This window comes from Drosophila serrata, unplaced genomic scaffold, assembly GCF_035046125.1.
Source record: "Drosophila serrata isolate PLE 108 unplaced genomic scaffold, ASM3504612v1 contig_376, whole genome shotgun sequence".
NCBI lineage: Eukaryota > Metazoa > Arthropoda > Insecta > Diptera > Drosophilidae > Drosophila > Drosophila serrata.
The window spans coordinates 3,334,489-3,361,969 of NW_028257274.1; the positions used below are offsets into that span (position 1 = coordinate 3,334,489).

The 27,481-nt window shown below is 38.1% G+C and overlaps 1 protein-coding gene and 1 long non-coding RNA gene across 6 annotated transcripts in view; one reads left to right on the forward strand and one right to left on the reverse strand.

Annotated features, from left to right (window-relative positions):
* The window catches only part of LOC147642663 (uncharacterized), a 147,474-nt gene that overhangs the window by 1,959 nt on the left and 118,034 nt on the right, over nt 1-27,481 (forward strand). The gene's annotated exons all lie outside the window — the stretch shown is intronic.
* The window catches only part of cv-c (RhoGTPase activating protein), a 116,716-nt gene continuing 91,479 nt past the window's right edge, over nt 2,245-27,481 (reverse strand). For 4 of the 5 annotated variants that reach the window (XM_020942887.2, XM_086839799.1, XM_086839800.1 and 1 more), the window contains 10 exons: nt 24,747-25,438; nt 23,331-24,264; nt 22,902-22,944; nt 12,547-12,618; nt 6,738-6,889; nt 4,790-6,443; nt 4,246-4,732; nt 3,876-4,148; nt 3,621-3,800; nt 2,245-3,460 (listed from right to left, as the gene is read on the reverse strand). In XM_020942887.2, the coding sequence (XP_020798546.2) occupies nt 3,346-3,460; nt 3,621-3,800; nt 3,876-4,148; nt 4,246-4,732; nt 4,790-6,443; nt 6,738-6,889; nt 12,547-12,618; nt 22,902-22,944; nt 23,331-24,264; nt 24,747-25,438 (4,602 nt within the window). In that variant the 3' untranslated portion in view covers nt 2,245-3,345. Of the gene's footprint in view, nt 3,461-3,620; nt 3,801-3,875; nt 4,149-4,245; nt 4,733-4,789; nt 6,444-6,737; nt 6,890-12,546; nt 12,619-19,705; nt 20,152-22,901; nt 22,945-23,330; nt 24,265-24,746; nt 25,439-27,481 lie in introns of those variants that run through there. The other variant, XM_086839801.1, reaches the window with a different exon arrangement.

Sequence of the window (27,481 nt, forward strand, 5' to 3'; positions counted from 1 at the left end):
ATGAATTATATTAATAACACGCTGGAGCTCTTTTTTATTTTATATTTGTTTTAGTTTTAATTGGTATATCAATTATCCCGCATCATTGTCAATATTATAAAGACTTACCTCTATATTGGTTGACATTTCATGTTCTCAGTTAGGTTCAGTATTTTATAAACATTATATACAAAAGAGTACTAATTCTTAAGTTGATAAATAAAACTTATACTAGATATTGAAAAGAATTATCATATTAAATCAAAATCTAATAAACAATTAAAGCTTGCATTCCATTAATTCTCATTAAATCCAATAACAAATTAAATAAAGTAATACAATATAAATACTATAATGTATTAATAACAATAAACAATTAAAGGTATTTTTCATAAGTCAATATAACCCATTAAACCCAATTAAAATGGTATTAAAATAATATAATATTAGTATTACAAGGATCTACTCTTGAGAAACCATACAAATTATATTTGAAGCTCCTTATTTGAGGTGTTATAGGTATTAAGGGTATTATGGGGTACTTTCTATTACTATTTGACACTATTTTTCCAAGTGCCCAAAAATTGCCTTCGCCCATGGTCTGGAGCTGGAGCTGGAGCTTTGGGTTCTCCCTCTCTCCGCTCCTCTCCTCTCCTCTCCTCTCCTCTCCTCTCCTCTCCTCTCCTCTCCTCTCCTCTCCTCTCCTCTCCTCTCCTCTCCTCTCCTCTCCTCTCCTCTCCTCTCCTCTCCAAGCAACACAATCGAGTAAACGCCCCAACAGGAGCCATGGCACGCCATGGGTGAACATAATTTTTTAATGGACTTTTAATGTCTGTCGAATGAGCGCGCGGTGCAAAGGGGGGAGTGTGTGTGTGATTGCAAGTGCGCCTCCTCTTACGGCACTTTTTTCGGGGTCAGTTTTTCGGATTCAGTTTTTATTTTTCCCCAGTTTTGTATTTTTTTTTTTTGGGACCGGCTGCCTGGGCACAATTAGCGACCGTTTGTCCCGCGACATGTGTAAAAAGCAACCAAAAGTGGGGAGAGGCTTGAAGGTGGGCTTTCCCGGTGTGCCTTCAATTTATTAGTCGGACGGACGCCTCGCTCGCTCGCTTGGGCGGCAGTCAATTAGAGAGCAAACAAGGCTCAAATAAGTTGGTAGTTGGTAGTACAACTGTGCGACGGCTACAAATGTGATAGCCATGGCTAATGGTCTCGAACGGAACTGGTTGCTCCAAATGCTAATCGAAAAAAACTAGCTTGAGAGCCTGGTTCAGGTGCAACATAATAAAATTATTAATTATTTTAATGTGAGTGATTGGGGAGTGAGTGATGGGGGAATTCTTGATTAAATAGAAAAAATCTTGGATCTTAAGTTGTGGTGTATTTTTTAATGGGATATTTTCAAAAAATACGCACATCTAAAGATTATTCAGAAATTCTTTTTTTTAAAAGGCACCTAACTTATCCTAAATGAAAAATTTTTAAAAAGAAAGAAACTATCGACATGCTAAAATTAACATTAATTTTGTTTTCCTTATTGATTTTTTATTTTGTAAAGTATCATCTTTATTTGTTATAAAAAACAATTAATTTGATATAAAATAATGAAATAAATGTTCCTAATATTTTTTATAATTTATAAATTATTTGCTATTTAGTATTTTATGTTTTTTACTTGTTCTTCTTATTTAATGTATTTGTAATTTTTACGAAAACTTAAACAATTCCAATAATCTAAAAAGGATATATGGGCGCCACCTATGCAGCCAGTTTTGCCACTCAGACGCCATCTATACAGACATTTCACACATTTAATGCGCCATCTATATGTGGATACGGTATACTGGATACTACATCCAGATTCTGTAAAATGTATGCTTATTTTTTCTGCATATAAATTAAGAAAAAATATATAACTCATTTCAAACCATGTTAAATCAAGAAATATATATTGACATATACATATATTATTGATTTGTATAGCATTTCAGTCTAAAAATTTCCAAAAAAAAGAAAACATGAAATTAATAAGAAACATCCAGTGATGATGTAGTGAATGTAAAAATTTGAGTGAATGTAAAGTTTTTAAACTGAAATCTGTTCTCACAAAATATTCAAATTCTTTTTAAATGAAATAATTGTAAGAGAACATTCCAAAATTCGTAAGTAAAATAAGTAAAACTTTAATTTTCCATGAAGAAAAGTACCTAAAACCCCCTATTTTTTATTACATATTCCTCAAGATAAATAATAAGACAAAATTGGTTGTATTTTATATTTTATCGCTTTTCGCATAATATGTACTTTTATTGCGTTTTTCTTGATGCTTTCGAATATATCCGAGTTACAGGTCTCTCTCCTCTATATATACCCCTTGACATTGGTTAGTTTTCAGTGTGTGTTTTTTCTTTCCGATCCATTTCAATAGGTAACTCGTACACTCGATTATAGATTTATGTGGTAGCGTATTTGTATATAGACACATATAAAACTATAGTATATATTAGAATATATATATATATAATGTATTGATCGGGGACCTTAGGGCACATCCATAATCTAATGATAGTGGTAATAATAACTCCGATATATATAGATACATTCAATATTTCCAGCCAAAATCGATCAACTTACTTCTCGAAACACGTTATTTATTAAGTGGCAAAGACATTGTATTGTTATTTTTGCCTTCTGGTTGCTGTTCTTGTTTTGTTGAGTGTATTTGGGGTTAGTACTTTAACTTAGATTTATAAAATTTGACTAGTTGAATTTGCTTTACACATTTTTTTAAGGTTTGCCTTTGCTGTTTTTGTTTTTTGTTTTCTGTTTTCCCGATAGATATACATACATATATTGATACTTGTTAACATATTGCCGAGAGACTACAAACTAATTAACATTAAAGACATTTGGAGTGCCGTAGACTTTCGAAATCCTCATTAAAAGATACATAGATACATAGATACTTTGTGATATTTACGTCTCTCTCTCTGTGTGTGTGTTTTGTTGGTTGAGTATTTTGGATATTAGATTTCACTTGTCCGTACAATATAAATTATTTCCACATATAAATATAATACAATAAACTATAGGTAAAAATCTAAATCGAAGAAACTAAAAACTAGGAAACCTACTAATTTTTTGTATTTACAAGATTATATTCTCTCTCTTTTTGTGGTCCGGCTTCACCTTTATTTTTATTTTTTGAAGGCAGGATGTGAAACTCAAGCTCTTGGTTTTGTGGTCCTTGGGTTTTTTTCAATGGTTTTCTTTTTTGCAATCGTTGGGTTAAGCTCCTTTTGCTTGTACGTATAAATGCTTCAGTTTTGCGACAAACAACGATCTTCTTTAAAATATATTTTATATTTAGACTTTGCTTTCGGGTCCATCGGCAACGTGTTTGAAGGCCAATCGAATGCGGGACAGGTAATGAGAGCAAATGTGTCCATAGTTCTTATTGTACCATTCGGGTGTTTTGCCCCTGAAAATTGGAAGAAATTTTGGTTATTATATTGTATATTTATCTATAGTCCTTGAAGATTTGAAATCACTTTAGCAGTCTGCTTTAAAATAGGGTGATCCTTTATATATCTTCAAGAAATCTCTAGGTATTCCCATATTTTCATTATGTTAAAACTCACTTCACATCCACTCTGGCCAAATGCATGACCCTTGACCTGCCGCTGCCACAGGGTTCGATTAGGTATCGAGAGGCTAGAACCACGCCCCTTACAGCCCCAAAAAGTGGCTTGGCCTTGGCATGATCAATCGAGGTCTCCACTATTACGCAGGCGCCACGCGGCAAGTCCGTTTGCCAGGAACTGAAACGTATAACAAATATATTTTAAATATATATAAAATATAAATAATAAAGTTAGAAAACAAGTATTACTTACCGCAACACGCAAAAGTCTGTGGTGAGCTGACCATCTAGGGCATACTGATAGATTTCTGTGCGATCATCCAGTTTCTTTACTGTCTGACATTGCAAAAGATTGGCATCCCAGGAAGCTCTCTGTTTGATTATGTACTCCAGGACCTCTCTGGGTGGTCCTTCGATTTCTGTGGAACAACGCCAGAGCCGGAGGGGATGACCATCGCCCACCTTTTTGTAGGCAATGTCCACATTGCTGTCATTCAGCGAATTAATGCTAAACCAGCCGCGGGTTCTAAAAGAGAGATTAAAATATATATTAAAGTATAGATAAAACTTAAAAACTTAATAACTTAAAATGGTTCTTGGAATGGCTATTTATTTGTACTTACTTTTCGCGACCCTCTTTAATGGTGGCACTGGTGCACTCGTACAGGTAACCCCGCCAATTGTGGAACTGCATCCCCTCACCCAAGGCCTCCAAAGGCACTGGCTTGGACTCTTCCATGTAGCTAAAGTTGCATTTACTCAGCTTTTCCTTGGATGCTGTATAGATGGGCTTATAGTGTTCAATCATAAACGAAAGGCATTCATGAGAGGCCTTTGCCTCGGCCAACTCCTTCATGTCCGGCATTCCGGAACCTTTGCCCTTCCTCCGCGGTGAAGCGGAAACGGAAGCCGAACCCGTTGAAATGGATGAGTGGAAAATGGATTGAGCCAGACAAACACCTAGATTATTGCTTGTCATTTGATTCTGTTGCGAGTTTGCTGCCACAATTGTGAGGAATTCGAGAAGGACATAGAGGATTTCACGATTCTCATCGGGCAAAAGGAGTACCGCACACTGGACAGCATCCAAACGGACTTCAGCAGGAAGATCTACAAGGAAATTAAATTAGAATCTAAGAAATTTTTTTGCTATTATTTAAAACTCACGTTGAAAGATGGCCACAAAGGTTTCGGACATCTTGGTGGTCAGCAGGGATTCGGGTAGCTCGCGGAAATACTGTTTCAGCATATCGGCCACATCGTAAGCCTGCTGCAGATCAAAGACATCCATACACTCGGCAGTGGTGTCACTCACTTCGATCTGTTCCCGCAGCTTAATAATCCTTGATTTTCCACCACTCTTACGGAAAATTCCCACCTGATCCAAGGCATTGAGTTGCAACCAACGGAGGGCAGCCCTCATGGCCAGGGGTAGAGTCTGTCCACTACGCTGAAGGATCAACAGTAGCGGCACTCCAAATACCTTCTTATCCTTGTAATCCGGCATCTTGATCTTCTTAATAAACTTGGGCAGTTCCCAATTCCAACCCGATCGATGACTAGGACAATATCGCTCCATGTGTCCAGTTAGAGTGACCAAGGCCAACTTCCTTATAATCTGCAGCTGACCCGCTGACATGGCTGCGAAGGGAATGCCACTGGGATCCTCTTGCAGTGGCTCAATTTTCTTGGAGAAACATTTGCGGAATATCATATTCGGACGCTCCTCCATTTGGAAACTATGCCAACGCACCACAGGTTGTCGCTTGGATGAGTTACCACTATTTCCCGGAGCATTTTCCTCCTCATTCTTGGTCTCCTTGCGTGAAGTGCTGCGCGAACGGAAGGATGAGGAACGGAAACCATCACGTTTCTTGGGATCTTTGCCCAAATTCAGGGAACCACCGCGTGTCAACTTCTTGATCTTGACCTCGGTGGTATTGGAATTGGCATCCTTGATGAGCAACTTGCGTCCCTGATGGCATTCCGAATCGGAATGGGCACCAATGTCATCGACCTTGCCCGACCGTTGCAGGAATCGACGGGCCTTGGAGGGTTTTCGCAGGGAGAGTTTACCCCCGGCGGAGGACTCTTGGCTGTCACTGTAGTAGGATGAGGAATCATCCGATTTCCCCTCCTTCAGCTGGGACATGGGACTGGAGAAGAAGTGCAGGGGACTCGTTCGCATCGATCGCGGTGTGGTGGGCGTTCGCTTGGGACTGGCGCGATTTGGACTCAGGAAATTATCGCTATGACTGGGCACCTTCAGTTCATTGCCAAAGAACGGAGCCTTGGGGAATGTGTGCATTGGACTGAGGGCCGAAGGTGAGGGCGGGGTGGAGTAGACGCCATCGGGCATCTTCCGAAGACTACTCCGTTGACCCAACTGGGAAAGATCAAGGACCTGGGGTCCACTAATCACCACATTCTCACGATTCTGTCGCTTGCGACGACGTGACTTGATGGACTCGACGCGTCGTAGGAAGGCCTTGGCTCCATCCTTGAACCGCTCGCTACCAGTTCGCCTCAAGCGACCTCCATCGGAGCCATCGCCCAGAGAGGAGCCATCGGTGGCTGCACCACCACTGTTGACTTTACTGCAGCCGGGAATCATCAGGGTTATGCCAGAGCCTTCGTCCTCAAAGCGATCTGGACTTGACTCCTTCGAGGAGCTTTCGGTTTTCTCCACATTCAAACTGAGATGTCCTGGCGGCGGCAATTCCAGGCCCATCTCACCGATCCTTGACCAGCGACGAATGTGCGGTTGGAATGTCCAGTTTTCACTCAAAGCAAAGTTCTCATCATCTGATTCTTCCTTTTGCTGAAAAAGAGAAAGAACATTTTTATAAGGTTATAGAAAACAAAGTTTTAATTAATATTAATTATATTTCTTATACAAGAAATCTAGATATTGATTTTAACTAAGTTTACATTTTATCTATGACTTTTAAAACATTTAATTCTCATTAATCAAACCGAAAATCAGTGTCTAGTCTCAGTGTATTTTAAGATATCAAACGATTTCGAAGTCTTAGGGAATTAATTTCCTAACAAAATCCTTCTTTAAATACTTTAAATTTTTATTAAATATTATAAAATTAATTCATTAACTTACCTGTGGTGTCTGCGGCTTGTGCGACTGATCCAGCCGCATGGTGGCACAACGATTAAGGACACAAAGTCGACGATACAGGGACTGCAACTGATCGTTCTCCAGATTTGTGTGATCTTTGGCTACATTATTCAAATCAATCGGGAACTGATGGTCTGCAAAATAGGACAACGACGAAGAAAGGACAACTATTAGGCTTGGCTTTTATGCTTTTTAATATATATAAGTTTTTGCGACCGCACGCCTCGACGACGCGTGAAATTCTAATTGAGAAAACCAGAAAAGTCGAACGCCCATGGCGCCAGCGATCATTAAACGGGTACGGGTACGAGTGCACGGCTGCGAGTCGGGTTGCTGCTTCGTCTATATATCTATGTATACATGAAAGATATAGGAGTCTCAGATACATTTTCACAAGCGTTTTTCCACATATTTGCGTGGCCAATTCGCACGTAGGAAATCAAGTTCCAAGGCGACTGCCGCCACGACCACATCAGGCACAGGAAGAAAATGTATAAAACATATCTCAAGACAAGAAAATAAATATAAATTGTACAAGACTTAATTATATTTATTAAAATCCCTTAAGAAAATCCCTAAATTTCCCTAAAACATTGCCTGTATCTACTTTCAATTCAAGTTAATTAAAACCTAATTAAAAAGTTATTTCTTCAAGTGCATTCAGACGTTTACACATGTCGCGAAGCGTCACATAGATTGTAGAAAAAAAAATAATAATCCCTGATACGGACAGGCCACTGCAGATACAGATACATGGACAGCTGCAGCTGCAGATACAGATACACCTCGGCATCCGTAGGATGCACTGGCTGGATGTGGAGCCGCCTGGAAAAGCTGTTGCCGCTATTGTTTGTACAAATATTGTTAGCATTACAACAATATTTTGCTGTTCTTCTTGAAAAGCCATTCATGGTTTGTTGAACTCTTCAGCTGAAAGAAAAGTAACGCCCCAACTTGTGGTGGAAGAAGCTTTTTATAGTTTTGTTTACACTCCTCGGGAAAGGCTCTTTTTCCTTTTGGCGCACTTGGCCCTGCTGTTGTTGGGTATTTAAAATACCATTTCGGATGCTCCTCTTTAAACATTCAAGTGAGAAGTGTGTGTATTTAGCTTCTAATTGAATGCACTTTGATGCCGCTGGCTGAGGTGTAAACAAAGTTTTTTTTGGAGAAGTGTGCCACCAGGGGAAGTTTACCTTTACAAAAATAAGAAAAACTCCATTGACGTCAGAAAGAAAATGATATTACTGGGGAAGCTCGGTGTAAATTTACATGTCTTTATATATTTTTCTTGCTGGCTTTTCACAGTTTACAAGAGTGCAAGTGAGAGGTGGTCTTTATTGGGCCAATTATATGATTAATCTTTTCATTTTCTCACCCAATGACGCAGATTGTAGAGAAATTCGAATGTAATTAGGCACAATTTATGGCTATTTTGTGGAAAATATAGAAGCAATTAGCCTGGAATCTAAATTAGGAAGCGGATTTCAACCGAATATAGATTTTTATTGGGATCACCGAGTAATTACACCACACAAAGATCACGAAATAATAATTGTTTAGATTCATGATAAAATTTTTGATTGAGTGTTTTTCAATGAAGAAACTTAAGAGGGAAAAGATTCCTATTTATATATATTAATAACTTTTATCTTGATTGAAAATTGATTTAATATTTTATAAATTCACTTCTTTTGAAACCCAGGAAAACCAGTTCTTTTTGGACGTGCAAAAAAATCGATTGGCCTGGCTTGACTGCATTAAACAAGCCTCATGAGCTCTTATTGCCCTCTTAAGCACTCCCATATGATCCTGTCTTGGCGCAGGTCACACCCTCGAATTAAGTCTGCCACTTTCGGTGAATAATGTGCCCAAGAAATGCACACAAAAAGGCAAACAAAGAAAGGGGCAACTCCTTCTCTTGATATTTTTTGTTTTCCTTGGGATTTTTTCTCCTGTTTCTGTTTTTTGTCCTGGTCTCAGAGCAAATTAACAGTCGCTTACAGACGGAACACCTCCTTTCAGCAGCGGCAGCGGCAAATGTCTGACTGGGGAAAATGACAGAGCTACGGGGGAACACACCTACGGCATTTTAATTTACAGAATTTTTAGCAGAGCAATCCTCGAAAAGAATGCCCAGGAAATGCTCAAGAAATTTGAGCAGCAAAAATCTGCGCATGCGCCGCTGCCTTGTTTACACGAAACTCATTAAAATACGCATTTATCATGTTGTCCCCGGTCACGGAGGAAGATGGTCATGCAGATGGGGATTTTTGGATTGGGATTGCGATGGAATTAAAGTTTGTTCCTGGGTTGGGCTCCAGTTTAAATGGCTGCACAAATTATTTACCAAGTTAAGAATTATTTGAGCTTCTATCACTCAAAAAAAGGAGAGGTATTTAGAGTAAAAAAATTGCCATAAAATGATAACAATTATTGATCCCTTAAAGTAAGAAAATTAGGTGGCAACGCCACACAAATAACGTAAAGATTTTATAAATGTCCTTAACATTTGTAATAACTACAAGTTTTTTTATGGAAAATAATATATTAAATATTATATATTATGAATATGTCCTTTTGGACTAATGAAACAATTACTGGCAGTAAAAATTCAAGTTTTTTTTTAGTTATAAACTTCAACAGTGTGACCTAATTTTACATTTCTGGTATCTCTGTAGGCAATAAATTTGGTTTTTAAATTCTGAACATAGATTGCCATGAATACAAAATGTCAATCAATCTGCTTACCTGCCTAAGCTCAACGTGTTGAAAATGTATTCGTCTTTTGAAATCAAACGAGTTAACATCTAATAAGTTAAGCTTTATTTTGAACTGTTTCATATTATTTTATTTTGTTTGTTAAGTACATAAGTTTGATAGTGAAGTCTGACAGTTATCATATTTCTATCATCATCTTCTGGTTTTATTTTAATGTATCTTTTTTAGAAGATTTACCTTGGTTTTATAATAAAATATCTTGACAGTTTGCGAACTTGTGGTTTAATTTTGCAATACGAGACGTTATATACCGGCAGCTGTAGTCCCAATCCATATTTTTATTTTATTTTTTAGTTATTTCTTTGTTATCTTTTGAAGAGGTAAGATCATTTCATATCACGGGGTTTCTGCTTTTATATCTTATCAATAATTTTTGTATTATATTTTCATTTATTTATTTAACTTTATATTAAACCGAATCGTCTCAAGTTATTGATTTCTACCATTTCTTCTTTTTTTATATACTCTCTCTTTCATATGTATTTATGTATGAACCAGCAGGATCGAACGACTATATTATATATATATCTAAGTTTTAGGTTCAATTTTATGAAAAATTTGAACATTTTTCTCCCAGTGCAGTTGATTCTTATCTTTAATTTTCGGGATAAAATTCACATATTTCAAGGTCGGCGACGGGGCGCCTGCGGACATGTCCAAATTGCAGGCTCTCCATTTCAGATTCACTTTTTGTTGTTAGCTTTTGCACATTTATTCGTTTGCTGATTTTTTTTGGTCATAATTCAAACAAAAACAAAATAAAAAAAACCTAAAACAAGCTTTAAAATGTTATTTTGGAGAATCTGCATTCTTTTCTGGAGCTCTCATCAATCTGAGCGTTCTTCGGGCGTTAAATGCGTTGCGACAAATGCTCCGGAGAAGGGTCGCCTTCGGTTGCGATTAAGGAAATCAAATAAATATGCAGCTTGTGTGGAGTTCATTGAACTTGTGCTAAACTTTTTGGAGACCCATCTTCAAAGGCCAAAGCCCTTTCTTAAGGAATCGGCACAAAAAAAAAGTCAACAGCAAACACATTTTTCGTTTCTTCGTTTTTTGTACGAAGGTGGTCCTCATAAATTCTTTTGGCCTGCGTGTCCTTTAGCCTTTTATTATATATTTTATCCCATCTGTATTTTTTTTGGGTTCCTTGCTTTGGGTTAAATTCTTGAGACTGCCTTGATCCTTTTCGCTTTCGTTTTTTTAAGTTTAAGTTTATTCTTTGCTTTGGTTGGTTCGGTTGAAAGAACTTAAATTTGGATCCGATTGGATCCATTCCACCTAATTGTTGTCGCCGGTTTTTTTTTTTTTTGTTGCGGCTTGTTTTGGGATATCAAATTCACTTGGCTCTTTTGTCTTGCCGGGTGTTGAAATCTTTAGACATTGTGAGGCGGCACTTAAAGTGTTTGTTCTCAAATTGTTGCCACGTCATAAATGTTTTTTTTTGTTTTATTTTGTTTTTTGTTTTTTGCTTTTGTATTCGATCGAGAAAAGTGAAAGTTCGTGTAATACAATTAATAAACCGCCACTTGGAGAGCGTTAAGCATACAAGACTAAATGGCGGGCATGTTGGTCAAGTGCCTGGGTCGACGCTGACGCTGACGTTGCTGCTGCTGCGTCACTGATGATGACGATGACGATGACGAGACCATCAATTACCGACCACCAGCCACTAGCCACTAGCCTTCCACCACGCCCCCCAGGACAAAAGCTGACACGATACACACACTGAGAGATAAAGGGACTACCTTAATCTTTGAAAACTACAAAAACAATATAAAAGGTTAAGAAGAACTTTAACCTTGATAAAACTACATTAAAATCATAACTTACTTCATAAAGTTACTAGATAAAGTTCCCAAGCTTACATTCTCTAAAAATCTGTAGCTTAAAATGTACAACTATTTTTTTGTGAGCAAAATTCTATAAATGAATAAATTTTAATTCTTAATTCTTAATTAATTCTTGTTAGATTCTCATTCTAGTAAAATAAAGCATTCCATTCGCCTTAGGTATTTTTAAAATATATTAAGCTGCCCTATTATTTGCTTATCTCCGCACTCGTTTAGCTATTTCAACCCTAAAACTAGGGAAATTTTTCTAGAATTAAAAAAATATGTTACCAAAATTTACAGCAAGGCACCAAAAATTCAAGGCAATCTACCATTAATACAATTTTTAAGGCATAAGGGTTTCCATTTTTCTCATAATGAGGCAGTTGATTTTTAGTTTAATCAATTTGTGGCGACAAATCTCGCACGTCTGTGCATATAATTCCCAATTTATTCTAACATAACTAAAATAAAACGATGGTTGCTGTCCAACTCTGAGATATGTTCGTATGTGTATTAATATGTTCATGTTCATGTTATCCTAAAATGAACTAAATATTTTCCTTAAAGAAGTTACCTATAAAATAATACAAAAAATGTCTTTTTGCAATGATTAAATAGATGTAAAGCTATTTATGACATTATTTTTATATTGAAGATATGATATATCACTCTGAAATCAAGAAAATGTATCTACATTCAAGACTTTAGGCACAACTTTTTATCAAATCTACATTTCTTAAATTCTTCAGGAGAAATTGGCTTTTTTGGTAGATTTTAGGTGCACATTTAATGGGTTTGTCCTTTAACTTTCTACATCCAGCTTTATTTCTGCTTAGAAAATTCAAAATTATTCACTTTCGATCTCATAATTACAAAAAGTTTTTCTAAAGACATACAAGTGTTTTAGAAATCATTCTATAAGTGAAGAAGTAGACAATGAAAAATACAATGACCCCTTTCATGAAATTAAAAGTGTGTATGGTCAAAATTGTTCAAAATATTCCAATACTTTCGACTCTTTCTTTACTTTGCTTTTGTCGCAGTGCACAAAAAAGAGGCAAAAGACGGAAGTGCGTGTCCTGGCATTGGTCTTTACTACTTTGGCATAACAAATATACATCATATGTATATACATCATATGTATGTATGTGTTTATTCCAGAGGATATGGTTCGCACTTACCTTCATACATCTGCGCATATTGGGGGAAGCCGGCAGCTCTCAGCCATTTGCAAGCCTCCACGGCTTCGATTTCTGCAAAGAGGGAAATGGGGGAGGTGAAAATGCGTTTCAATATTGCGTATACGCAGGGCAGGCAGGGAATTAAATTAATTGTAATTAAATTGCCATCGTCAGCGTGTCCTTTCAGCCGGATAAAATTCAATCCGTGAGGCCCGTCGAATATTCACTGCGGTTCAAGATGCAAAAGTCGCGCCAGAGTCTGGACCATTATTTTTCGGGTTTGTTTTTGGGGTTTTCATGGTCAGTTGATGGATTATGTTGTAAACCGTCGCAAATGAAGCTGAGGGTTTAAAATTATTATGTAGCTGCGGTCAGACGACGACATGCTCTTAAATTGTTTTTCTCCTTTACCCTTGAGGAGTGGCAGTGACATGAAAGTAAAAGTTTTCGCAGAATCTTTTTTTTTTGCGCAACTCTTGAAAGTGAAGTGATTGAGGAGATGTGTGTGTGGAATGTGAAGTGTCTGAGGGAAAACAATGGGACTTTAAATCTTTATTCTGTCATCTTTTGAAGATTTCTCGTTCAAGTGCAATTAAAGCGGGTTTATTTTTATATTTTTATTTAGGAAAGAAAGAACAAAGATATTTAAAAGCAGTTAGAAGCTTTGACACAAAAATAATATTTAATGAGAGCATCAACCGCATGAAATTGCTTATTTATGTTTGGCTAATTCCAGTAAGACACACACAAAAGCCTGATGACAAAGAAGGCACTGAACCGCAAATAATAAATGTAAGTCATATCTTTTTACGAGTCTCAGAACAAACCCCAAAAGGAATTTCAATCGAATGGCATCCAATTTGTGGATGAAACAAAGGCACTTGGCCTCAGCAGCAGCTATTTTAAATGCTAATCTGTTGAGTTGCAAGGATCTGGCGACGAAGCTATTGATTTTTAATCAGCCTGAGCGACAACATGAAACAGTTTCCGGCAGGGATGGAACTGCCAATGGCTAAGGAGACCATGTCAAAATGAGGGAAGGCAACTCCCCGGAGCTGAGTGAATTATTATTGAGTTTTGCAAGCGATTAACTTGCACGAGGATACTGCCAGCGATGCCAGCAGCGCAACTCAAGCGAAGCAGGGGACACACCACCTATCCACCTGTCCACCTGTCCACCTGCTCGTCCAGGTTGACTGGGTTGCCGCTTCCTTCCCAGTACTCTCACTCTCTGTCTCTGCATTTATTTATAACCCGAGAGCAACCCTTTGGCCATCGATTTATGCCTCTGGCATTCTGACAGCTGCCGGTGGCCCTTAACTGAAGTCCGGACGCATGACCCGCTTGTAACGGATCTTGGCAGCGGGCCAGTGATTCAACCCACTCGACCTGGTCAAGAAATTATGGCTAACTGCATAACAGAATTATGTATGCAAATTGTGGAAGCTAATAAATAAATAGCTTAATATTGGGTCATTAACATGTGATTGATATAATGAGGGTAACCATTATTAGGTTGCACAATGATTACTTTGAAAATTATCCTGAATTGCCAAGAACTTGATAAAATAATGGGAGAATTTAGTAAATTATATGAAATATATTGTTTTCAGAAAGAAGGAAAGAATTAAAGAATCTGTAGTGTGACCAGATGTGTTTATACAACATTGTAAAAGATGGGCACTCTTGAAAAGGTCGTAAAGGCATACAGCCTAAGTATGGGTTTATTTCTTTTACATTAAATTGATTTTAAGAAAAGAAATAACAATTCAACAATGTTTGAAAAAATCAGACAACATTATTTATTTAAGATCTCCTTCAGTCCTTATCCCATTCCCTTTCGCATTAAGGTGCAAGTGGAGAGTCAAGTCATAATTTATACTTTTCCACATTAATTATCCAGCAACTTGGCAACTTTTTGCGTTGGCAAATGTTATTTTTCTGTAAATGCCACTCGAGCGTTGTATAAATTGTGCATACGCCGCGTTGACGTTGCAGGCTCAAACTCATCTAAAAGCCATTTAAAGCGAGTATGGGTGTGTGTGTGTGTGTAAAAGGCTCACTCGCAGCTTATTGCGTCAGGTTCAATATTTGTTCTTGTTTATCCACAGAGAGAGAGAGGCTCTGACACAGGCACAGGACCGCCCAGTTGTTGTCCTTATTGTCCTTTGGTGTCCCTCCTCCTCCACCTTCTCCACCTCCTTCGGTGCTGTTAAAACATTTTCAAACAAGCGACGCGTAAATTCATGAACTTCACCTGTGCCCAGGATAATAATTATTCTGATGGACCCAAGGACAATGTGAGTGTGTGTGCTGAATGGGCGTTTTGGAACATGAGACGATGCTGATCGGAGCTAACATGGAATGTCGGAATGCCGGGAAACCGGGATGCCAAAGCTGACCTTAAGGCTAATTACAAAAAACACAAAAAAAAGGAAGTATATATAAAATTCCAGGCAGCCACAACATGAATTCCTCACTGTCTTGTGTTTAATGTGAACTCTGGTCTTTAAATTTGGAAGATTATCTGGCTGCTTATTAATTTCATAGTCTTGAGTTTTCAATTTTAGAAATATGAAATTTGCATAACAAAATTAGACGATTCAAGGACAAAAGTTGAAGAAAACTTGACCTTTTTCGAGGAACATTAAATAGGACACTAGTGTAAAGTTCCTTTTGGTTTGTTAAAAACAAGAAAAGAACGAAAGAAAGTCTTTAACATTTTATTAAGGTTGAATAATCTATGAAATATATAACTACCAACTAGGTTTTTAATGTCAAGAATTTGTTTATTATTTAGAATCTATAAAGATTTAATTAAGTTGCCACAAAGCAAGATTTTAAATCTTTTAAAGGTTATTTTGAATGAAATTGAATAAGCAAAGAACTTGAAACTTCTTTAAAATATCAAAATTAAGTTAAATCAATGACCACACAAATATTTAAATATTTACAAACACTAATCTCCTTTGACTCTACATTTATTTTCTATTTAAAATGCCATTAAATCTCACCTTTGATCTTAGTTTTCCCAGGCTAAACACTTTGCATAGATAATGTGGTCTCTCTTAGCCAGGGACTTGAATTCAATTTCTAACCCTTTTTGTGTACCCTTAACTAGAGCTTGTTTTGTTCACTAAATTTGTTTAACTTTTCAATTAAAATTTGCATTGATTTTAAGAGCTCACAGCATCCCCACAGAAAACCCGCAATAGGTGGAAAGGCATTTCACTGTTTCTGGTTAACAGAGGGTTAGAAGGGGAGAGGTGTCAATGAAAGCAAAGTTCCTAACACAATTGCCGTGGACTTTATCCTTGAACGTATGTGTGTATGGGGTGCGTGTTAGTGACACGCTTTTACCTTTGTGCATGTATGGGTGTGTGCTCCAGAAAAATGCAGCCAAGCAGAGTGAGCTGACAATGTATGCGAATGACAGACAGAGAGACAGCCACACACACCACACACACACACCCAGAGACTCGATTATGGCCAAGTTATGTAAAGGGCTTTCTATACGTTTTGCATTTATAGCCCGATTCCAGGGAATCTATTCCAACCAATGCATTTTATAGCTGTCCTGTCCAGTCCAGTTATATCCTTTGTCACGTGCAGCTACAACTTTAAGCTGGTTTTTATGTAATTAAGATGAATCTTCCTTGGTAATATCTTTTGCGGAGGAAATAAGTAGTCAAAAAGAGGTAGTAACTGAAGACTGAGGGTTATTAAAACTCCTTTTAAAGGTGTCTTATAAAATGCAAGTGTTAAATTTCGTTGAAATTAATTTTAAATATTTTTTATACACACTTTTGGCTAAGTTTACCCTTATTTTAAGAAGGTTATCCTGTTTCTTACTTAATTTTCCTAGCGTCACTTCCTTGTGCCTTTCGCTATTTAATTTTAAAGTATTTTACTTGATTTCCATGAATTTTTGCTTAGTTTTTCCTTGTAATCTTAATTTTCTACAAGTTATATTCTACAACTTTAATGATTTATTTTCCTACCAACTTAATAGCAACATTGACCTTTTTCCGCATCGTAAATCGAATTCCAGCTGACACTAATTGATGGCTAATTCAATTGCCTCAGGCTGCCCCGAAACATTATTCAGCAATTTTCATTAATTTTCCGCTAAACGGTTTCATATGCCAATTATGTTGCCATATAAAACATTAAATTACATTCAACTTACCCCCCCAGGGTGGCGGAAAAACCTCACAAGTTGGACTAAAAACAATGCAATTTTCGTAGCCACTGTGTTTATAGTAAATGCAAATGAACCGTGCATGTTGGCACTTAGATAAATAATGCAATGATTGTCGTAGGTGTCGTGCCATTAATTAATTGTTGCAAAAAGACGTATAAGCATTCGCTTAAATATCAGACGGAACATTAATTTTGGTCACCTTCAGACACGGTGGCCAAAGTAGATTATTAATTATAAATTGCAACCAGAAATAGCACTTGAACTTGTAATTTTCAGTTTGTTTTTTCAAAAATAGAGTGTGTGTGTGTGTGTGTAGGGTGGGTTGGTTCCATAAAGTGTGTATAAATAGGCATGTCCACACAACACACAACACAACACACACACTCCTTTCCTCTTCACTGAGCACACAAAAGCCTGCCAGCTTTTCAGCAGGATCAGGCTATTTATAAAATTTGTATGGGTTTGTGTGCCACATGCCTCCTCCTTCTAACCAAGTCCCTTTCCTTTTGGCCTAGAAGAAGCCGGGGGGATTTGGTCATGGTCGCAACAAGTGGCAGGAGACGTCAGTTTAATTTGCTGTAAACTCAACGATGGGTGGAGCACCAGCCACTTACTTGGTTCACGGCGGTTTCTCAATCATAAATGCCCCGAAATTACAGAGGTACGGAGCCAATTTCTTGGCCAAATATAACAGATCATTGAGCTTTTAATGTGTTTTTAATGTCAGCGTATTATATGCGGCATATATTTCCTGCCAAGCAGTAGCGGGTTTCGCTTCGCCTTTCGCACACAATAAATATCAAACAAATTTCGCATTCGCAGCAAAAATAATCAAACAATAACAAAAGATAAAACAAAACAAAACAAAGCAAAGCAAAGCAAAGCAGCGAAACGAGAATGGAAAGTTTATATATTGTTTCAACCCCAAAAGGCAAAAGGAAAAATGAAAATTAAATGAGTGTTTAGAAAGGAATATGGGTTTTCATAATTGAAATGTTTAAGCAGGAAATTTTAAAGGTTCTTAAAAGATACCTAATTACATTAATTTAATATGTATATCTTGGAAAGGAAATACATCTCTTTTAGCTAAAGAAAATCATTCTTACAATGACATGAAGTAAATAAACCAATTGACTTACAGGTGGTTATGTTTTCTGAGAACTCTGAGAGTTTTCCTTGGAGACAAAAGACACTCATTGTGCACTTCCTTAATCGAATATAGACAGCAGCTTGTAAAGGCCATAAAAATGCCTTTCCAATTGCCCATTCAATTTCGTGTATACAATTTAAGCGTCATTTATATATGTTATGTTTTTCTGTATTTTGTTTTTATATACTATATTTTTTGGAGGCACAAACCGTGGAGGCAGGTACCAAGCGAATTTCCCTCAACTCTTTGCTTGTTGTTGTTTTTGTTTTTTACTCGTTTACGAATATACATATTAATTGTATAATAATTTTTTTCCATTTATTACTACACGCAAACAATTTTCTTTATTTAAATGAATGGCTTTGCTTGACTGGCGCGCAATTTCACCAGCCTGGACCTGGTCCGAACTGGATGGATGATTGTTATGATTATGACGGTATGGATATATATAAATATATACATAACACTGTGGGACAGTGACTGACTGACTGAACAAGATGATTGACCAGTGACAGGAATAGCACACTTGTTGCAAATCCTATTCCCATATTGATATACATATCTCCCCCATGAATAATTCGATTTAAGTGCGAGGCGTCGACTGATAAGTACAAGCTGTGCACTGTGCACTGTGCTCTGGAAATAGCCATGCCCCGCATTCCCATTACCAAAAATAAATGCGGCTATTGTGTGGGGTGCGGAAAAACAATAAACAGCCAATATTCTGGCCACCAAACGAGTGGCGCGCGCGCATTCCAAGCCTCCAAAAGAAACACCATGATCCAGACACGGATTTTTTCCATAATTGTATACAAATAATAAAGTTTTTCTTAAATAATAATTGCCAATTGTTCGGTGGGCCAGTGGGCAAAACAAAATTGCCCTTGAAGCAGGGCCACATTGGGTTAAGAAGTCTTGAAATTGGGTATTAAGTATATTCCAATGAAGCTTATAAGAATGAAATTTGAATCTAATATTAAATAGATTATCTTCTTATATTATTTAGTACATTTTTACATTGTATCTGTCTTTGTGGAGTAACTATTTAAATTTAATTTAACTTTAGTCAGTTTAGTTTAAATTATAATCAAACTGATTTCCTTATATAAAGTGTCTTCAATTACTTAATGTGTTGAAAATAATATTATTTGAAATATTATTTAATTAAAGAGGTCAAGAAAATGGTGGAAGATATACATTTAGGGGTGAACATCGGATGAAATGTATAAATAGAATAAATATAATAAATAAATAAATAGAACAAATATTGCTCTTAATATCATATTGACTATTTCCTATACTCTAACATATCGAAGTTTTAATTATCGAAAAATGTTGCATTTAACGTTTAAATATTAATAATATGGAAAAATATGGAATGTGTGTATTTTATTTATTTGTTTTATTATCCGATTCTTTTCCTATTCAATTAATTAATATAAATTTTTGTATAAATGTTGATTTATTGCTTCGTTAAACTATTGATTGATGATCAAAATTAGCGTGTAATATCTATACAGTATCTATATATCGATAGTTTCTATAATTTCATTGATATTTGCTTTAAATATCTTGAGATATGATATCTTAAATAACATTTAAATATAGAAGAAAACAAAAATATTAGCAGATATTTAGTTATAAAAAGCTATTTTAGTAGCGAAACTTTGACCAAAATTCCCAACATCAATTTGTGTTAATTTCTGTCCTAAATTGTTTAAAAAATACCCATCATTTCTTCGCTTATTTACTACCTTTTAGACTTCATCTCAAGTTTTTGAAATACCTCCAACACAAATTCTTACCTGCAATCTTGCGTTCTCGCATTTTTCGCCATAGCGCTTCGGCCTTGCGTTTGGGCCAATTCTCGAACTTCTGCGAGAAGCTCCTAAAGAACTTGTATTCGCGTATGGTTATAGACATGCGACGCTGCATATTGGCCAACTTTGGTAGCGCCGTCTTGAAAAGCACTCACTCAAATGTTGTTATGACCAGAGAATATAATTTAACTAATTAAACTGCACCAAGTGGCAGGTAATTAACACAAAGCACTCAAAGCACTAGTAGATATATATAAATATATATATTTATTTTCCTTTTTTATATATATATATATTTTTAAATTTGTTTAAATTCCCGTTACAAAGCTGAGTCGGCGGCGTCGACGCGCTCCAGCCCGAGTGTGTTTTCCACTCGCTGCGGCCACGAGAATCGACAACCGTGCACGGCGCCTGTAAGAGCACTAATGAATTTTCCCAAACGTTCGTGTTCGTGTGGGGGGAAAAATGGCGAGGTTCGTGTTCGGTTCGTGTTCGGTTCGTGTTCGTGTTCGTGTTCGGGTTGCTTTTTGGGTTGCCCACGAAGTGGCACACGGGGCGTATGAGCAACGTCAAACGGGGCGTATGAGCAACATGCTTCTTCTGAAGGGCTAAAGGTATTTCGTATTTCGTATTGTTTTGTTCTGTGATGAGGCAAAAAAAAAAAAAAAAAAAAAGGAGGCAGGAATGGAAGCAACTTCCTGGCCATGTTGTAGAGTTATCGGCGCCACAATCGCTTATTATTATTTATTTTTGCTGTGGTTAGTTGGCCAGGGCCAAATGCCCGGAGGCAGTCGCCGCACACAAATAAATAAATAACTAAATGAATAGCTGACATGTTGTTGATGATGATAATGATGATACTGATGATGCTTCTTATTTCATTTCCATGTTCCATGGCAAAAGGACTTGACACAGGCCCCGAGAATGTCAGGCTTATGTTTTAGTTCTCTGTGTGTGTTTGTTTTTATGGCGGGGGAAGTAGAAGTAAAAACATTCATTAAAATTTATATGTAGCCATGTGAAAGTTTCCAAGACACAGGCCAGACCGCACCTGTTGCTCATTGTGGGGGGCGTGTGTTTGCCCAAGGTTAAGCTTTTACATTTTGTTTTATGATTTATGAAGAGCTGAATAAATGGCATTATTGTCTCTGTTTAAAAGAAGCTTTGATGATACAGCCGGACAGCATTTACATATAGAAAACAAAAGAATAATTGTTGATATAATAGTTTTTTTAATCGAACAAGTGCAGTTCCCTAACAGCTGCAATTGGTTTGTACAAGAAACAAGTTTACTTTTCACTATAAAACAAGCCCATTTTTATAAGTCATTTACTTTCCGCTTTCAATTGAGTAAACAGGAATAATTATGAGCAAATCATTGCAAGTCATGGCTACATTGTATCACATTAATCTTATGCCATTTTATATATATATTTATATATTATATATACTTGATACGGAACACACAGAGAATATTATATGCAAAGAGATAAATACAACAACATTGTGTTATGGTATTAAATATGAATTGCGGGGCAATTTGTATTTTGTGCAATATATCAGATATAAATCACAGTCTATATATGTGCAGTTAATCTTTTCAATAAAATAAACAGCACTTGGGAGGTCTGCTTCCGTTAAGAAACAATAATAAATGGGAAGCAACAGTAGCAATAGCATCATCTTGCCGCTCCTTAAAGCCTGTCATTATTATTATGAACAGCACACAGGGCGTATGAGCAATGCGAAAAATTGGTAATATAAAAGAAGCGTAAAGACGAGATATATATTATATGATAACAGGGATATATATAAGATGATAACAGGATGCTGTGTGCATGACCATCAACCTTTTGCCAAAGGTCGCCGCACGCGAGACGTCACTGTAATGACGTCAGAAGCAGCGAGAGGAAATGACTGGCAAACACACTTGCTTAATGGTCATGAAATGACCATCTTTTCCCTCTGACGTCATTGGTCATTCGGGGTTTTGTTCTTCTTTTTTTCTGTATTTTTTTTTCGAGACTGCTTCAAATGCCAACAACTGGCTTTGTATGTGCATAATTTCGTTGCGAGCAGTCAGGCTGCAAAATCGAAATTGAATGAGTCCCAGCAGGAGCAGGAGCAGCAGCCAGTTGGAGGGCACTTGGTCGTCCAGTTTGTGATTCAATTCTTTTCTCCATTCGCCGTTCATTTATACGCCATTTTTAGCACAAAGAGTGTGCCATCATCATCGTCATCATCATCACCCAGCGAACTCTGGACAAGAGACTGGGCATATGTGGATAGATATGCCTATATGCACGGCGGGAAAACTATTCCAAGAAAATAGGATTCAGGGAATAGAGAAGAAAACTATACTCTAACAAATACTAAGCTTAAAGGCTTTCTTTTTCGTATTTTAGTAAGTAAAACTGCTTTGTTTTAAAGGGTTTCTTAATTTATAACTAGGAGTTCTTGTTGAAAAATCAATGAACAAGAAAATATATAAATCAAAGGCTGTAATATATGTATCTAGAAATGCTCAACTACTGGGAACCAATTCTAATTTAAACGTTTCTTACTTAATCCCAAATGTTTCTTAACTAAATTAACCAAATTTAAAACAACTTTCAAGACTTTCTCTCAGTGGATACACACCACTATTGTATGGTCTGCGGAATTGACAGATTGACAGCCATTTTCGGTTGTGGTTTGGGTTTGTATTGAAGTGTTGACGGAAGTGTTGGAAATTCGCAAAAAGAGAGCAGTTTGTTGGTGGTGGTGCTATAGCTGCTGCTCTTGATATACCCAAAGAACACGAAAGTAATTTAAATGACGAGAGTTGGACAGGACCTCCCATTCCATTGAATGAAAGCAAAAGTTGGAAATTGGAATTGATTTGCTGGCCAAACAATATAGATCAGGAGCAGGAGCAAGGAGCAGGGAGCTCTTATAATTATAGAAATTATGAATCATGCCGGCGGACAGATAGACAGACAGACTGTTATTATAAACCACTCAGGCTTAATAACAGACCGCTAATTGGCTGGCAGGACCACCGGCGCATCAAATCAGGCATTCAGCCTTGATGCACAACCCAGGTCTGGGCCATTTAAATAACTCATTTAGTTGCGGCTCTCGGACATCGTCTGGTTCCTATGTTATATGTGGCTTAAGGAGAACTTGTTGCTTGACTCACCTGCTAAATAGCGATCACTTTGTGAACGAGAATAGCGCAGTGTCTGTGGAGGAGAAGAGGATAGGGAATGTCCATTAATGTCTGATAATCAAGGGCAATGCGAGGGCGGCTTGATAAGTGCCAGGGAAGGGGCACAAATCCCTAAGCGGATTGGTGTATGGTAATTCCTTTCGGAATTAAGCAAGTTGAAAAGTAAAACAAGATAAAGTGCATGCAAGTTGCCTTGAACTTTTACAATAAACTACAAGAGACTTCCTTGTTGAAATTATTAAAGCAGAACTTATTATTATTATTATTATTATTATACTATTAAGCAGGCACTTAATAATCCCTTCAAGGTCTACTTTAAATATTTCTTGCTCTTGCTGATATATTTCTTCAAGAGTTCCCTTCAATCTGCCCTCGCTTTTGTCTTGGGAATACACTCACCAAATGCTGGGCGGCAAAGTCATCGAATCGCCGGCTCATCTCGCGCTCCTTGAGCAGCAACGGCGCCGAGTTGGACTTGGTGGTCAGCTCCTGGATGCCACCGGAGTCTCCCAGGCCGCTGTGCAGTGAGGCACTGCTGGGCGATGGCAGCTCCACGAAATGATGCAGCTGATGGGCCGCCGTGGCCGAGGGTGAGAGCAGAGATTGAAAGGGTTCCTGGCGCAGGACAAGCGATAGTTGACCTCGTTCCTTGTGCTTCATGGCTGTGGCCGGATGATAATTGGGTAGGATTTTCATGCAAGGTCGTTGCAGATGTTGTGGGGAATGGTAATGGTCCAGGGAGTGGCTACGTTGAGTCCTAGGCACTAGGATCGGTGGTGGAGCAGTGTATTTTCTGCGTAGGATTACGGGAGTAGCGGTCACACCACCACCACTGGCACTGCTGGCATCGCCATCGGTGCAGTCACAATCGCAGACCCCAAACTCATCCTGGCACTCATCGTAATGCTCTGACTTGATGCCTGTCTTATCCTTTTCCTCATCCAACATGTCATCCTGCGATTCGTTGGCTGCCTCACCGCCACTGCCACATTGGCTAAGGACCTCTAGGAGATCAGGATCATCGGAGGAGGCCACGGAGCCACTCTTTTGAAACTTGATCTTCCGCAGGGCCTCCAAACTGCTCACAGACTCATTATCCTGGGCACTGCTCCCTCCATTCCTATGATGATGATGATGATGGTGGTGGTGGTGATGCAGGTGGTGTTGCATTTGGTGGCTCTTCCAATAGGACATATCCTTGGGTGGTGTTGCCGTCCCTATGCCGCTCTCATTATTATCGTTATCCAATCCTGAAGAGTCCAGAGAGATGCCCGATTTCCCAGAGCTCAGCACACCCGTTGCCTCTTCACAGGCCGAGGAAGACGAAGTGGAGCTGGAAAAGTAGAGTAGGAGTTAGATGATGTTGACAAATCAATTCAAAGATGAGGAGGTACATTACACTCAAAGAAATTTAAGGGGTTTATATAGAAATGCTCTAATTTTTGGTATAGATAAAAAAGCTATTGAAAGTTACGGAAAGAGAATTCTACACTTTTCTCCTTTACATTTCATTGAAAATACTTTAATTATAATTTTCCTACTCAACAGATGATATCATTACTTTCTCATTGAAATAAAATAAGAATTTGCTTATAATTCTCAACAAGTTATTCAGAATTGTTCTTTACTATTGAAGTATTAAAATAAGTATTTATAATCTCATAATTTTTACTCTCAAAACATTATAAATTACTTTTTCTGAAAGAACAAAACTATACTAAAAAGTGAATTAAATTTACTTTTATTTTCTCTATATTTTAATCCCTACTAAAATTTCTTTGAGTGTAATTATCTCAACGTCTCGTTGCCACTCACTTATTGTCTTCATCGACGGCGCCAACGCTGCGGAGAATGGACTCCTCCGAGGTCCAAATGGTCGATGTGGATCCTTTTTTGGTCACATCCACCAGATAGCCAGGAGTGGCGGTGTGGCCTTTAACCACCGGATGCGATGATGATGATGAGGAGGAGGAGGCCGGTGACGATGAGGACGAGGATGTGGCAATGGATGCCGGCGGTGGAGTTATAGCATTTCTACTCGTCAGCGCCGCATGATTAATGCCCACCCGTTTTGGCATCGACATCGGCTGGGAGCTGATGCTGATGGTGGCTGTGGTTGGAGTCGGCAGCATTGTTTCCATGTCGCCGCTGCTCAATTGTCGCTGTCGCCTAGATTTCAAATCCTCCAAGGTGGTCGCCGGCGATCCACCTGTTGCCGTTGCCTTTGCCTCCTCGATTTTCAATGCGCTTTGGAAATTTGTCAGCTTATGAGTTGTCGGTGTCAGTGTCGGTGACGGAGTTATCGTCTCCCCCAGACCATTAAACGGGGGGCAGGCCAGGCTCTTCCTTTGGCCAACAGCAGAGGCAGCTCCTCCTGCTCCTCCTGCTCCTCCTCCCTGGCCATTCGGCGCCGACAGGGTGCGCATGTAGGCAACATTCGATTTGGTTGCTGGAGATGCCTCGTTGCGTCCGCAATCAAGGTTAAACGATTGCAGTGGAATGGTGGCCTGAAAGAGACAAGAAATACACTTAGAGAAATGATTTTAACGGGAAAAAGTAGCATGCTCCAAAATTCAATTAATTAAGATAAAGAATTCTTATAAATTACTTGAAAAGCAAAGGGTTTTCCTTTCCACTAAGATTATTTCTACACTTTCATCTTCAGTTTTCTTCAAGCTTAAAGCTGAAACTATATATTTGGTTTCTCAAAGTGCCAGAGGGAAGAAGAACGAGCAAACTTATTAAAATATAGTCAGTCAGGTTTAATAAAGAAAAGTCGACACTGAGTGCCGCTGACAGTTTTCGAGGGCCGCAACCTCAACCTCCACCAAGGAAGGACCTTGAATGCATAATGAGGCTCAGGCTTGAGCCTGGACCGGGTCCGGGTCTGGGATGTGACTATAGTTTTGTCCCAGCCTCCGATTCCTTACCATACCCAGACTCTATCACCTTGTTCGGGTTGGCAAAAGAGGCGGAGACAATGCGAAAAAGGAAACATCAGTGGAATTTTCAGACATTGTCAAGTGGAACGTTCAGGCAGTGCAGGAATTTTTTTGTATTTTATGCAAATCTTTTTTGGTCAAAGCGGTTTCCTCTCTCTTCTGTGGAACCTGACTAACCTGGGGAACAAAAAACAAATGCCGACATTTCCCCTATTGTTTTGGTTTCTGATTTATAAGCCGCGTGTGATAACAGCCCCTGGTCCAGGATGCTGCATTCTAGGAACTCTGTCCTCTTCTATGTTCATGGTCATGGCTCCATCATGGGGATAAGTGCGTTATGTCAATTCGATTTACAAGCCTTTGGCAGGCGTTTGACAATTTAGTTTTCTGCTAAAATGCATTGCAGTGGAAAAAAAATGAAGGCGCAGCAGCAACAGCAAACAGCAGCAACAGGCGGAAATTGATTTAAATGATTTATTGGCAAAAAAATAAAGATAAAATGTGTATATATGTGCCTCGAGCTGGTGCAGCAGGTTGCTGTCGCAGCAGCAATATTGCTGCTGTCGCGGGTATTGCTGCTGTTGCTGTTGCTCCTGCCGCTGCTGTTGCTCCTTTTGCTGCTGCTGCTGCTGATGTTGCTGCTGCTGCTGCTGCTACTGCTGGTTCTGTGTTGCCGCAATTCCTTGGGGGCCTTGGGCGAATTGTCGGCCAGTGAAATTGCAGGCAACACAAAAATGTGTATCACGGGGCTGATTGGAGTTGCCAGTCGAGTTCCCCCAAAAAGCAATCAATATGAAATGGCTTGGCTTTGTACTAAATTATAAACGCATGAATTTAATACCCAGTATTTAGGCATTTCCAGTTAATATTTAAATTGCAAACACATGTTTCTTTAATGCAATGCAATTAAGGGATGTTAATCGCGGATAGTTCAACCGAGAGAACAATTTCCGGGTGTTGCAATGTTGAAATTAATCTTCTACTATGAGAATTTAATAGTTAACAGAAAAATTAATTGCTGGTAACTGTCTTGTTATGTTTTTAGAGTATTTAATATGATTTTAAGGACATTTAATTAAATAAATAGTTAGATATATTTAAACAAAAGTAATAACACGCATAGCACATACTAAACCTAAGGATAAATGGTCTTAAACATGTTTAAAACAATTATATGAGAGTCTATTGTTTTAACTTTAGCAAAATCTTTAGTAGTTTTGTAAAATCCCTGCAAAATATATGGAATTTTCTTTTAAAACATTTACACTTTAAATGAGATAATAAATCCAAGGAAACAACATCTCAAAACTTAACAACACAACATCCCAAATCGAGAGTAATTGCTGGCATCGGGACCAGACGACGCCCGTCTAAAAATGGTCACAGGATGCGGATGAGTGTGAGCATGAGTGATCCAGGGGGTCCTTTGGGAGCATCCACATCACCAGCAGCAGCAGCATCAGCAGCACACATCTGTTGCTTGAAATCAAATTTGTAATGCATTATGGAGCAGCAGAGTCTCGAGTGCCTGTTACGGCGCGGCGTCTATGAATTATTAATAAAGCCCCAAGCCGAGCGATGCCATCGGAAAAACTGCGTGTTAATGAG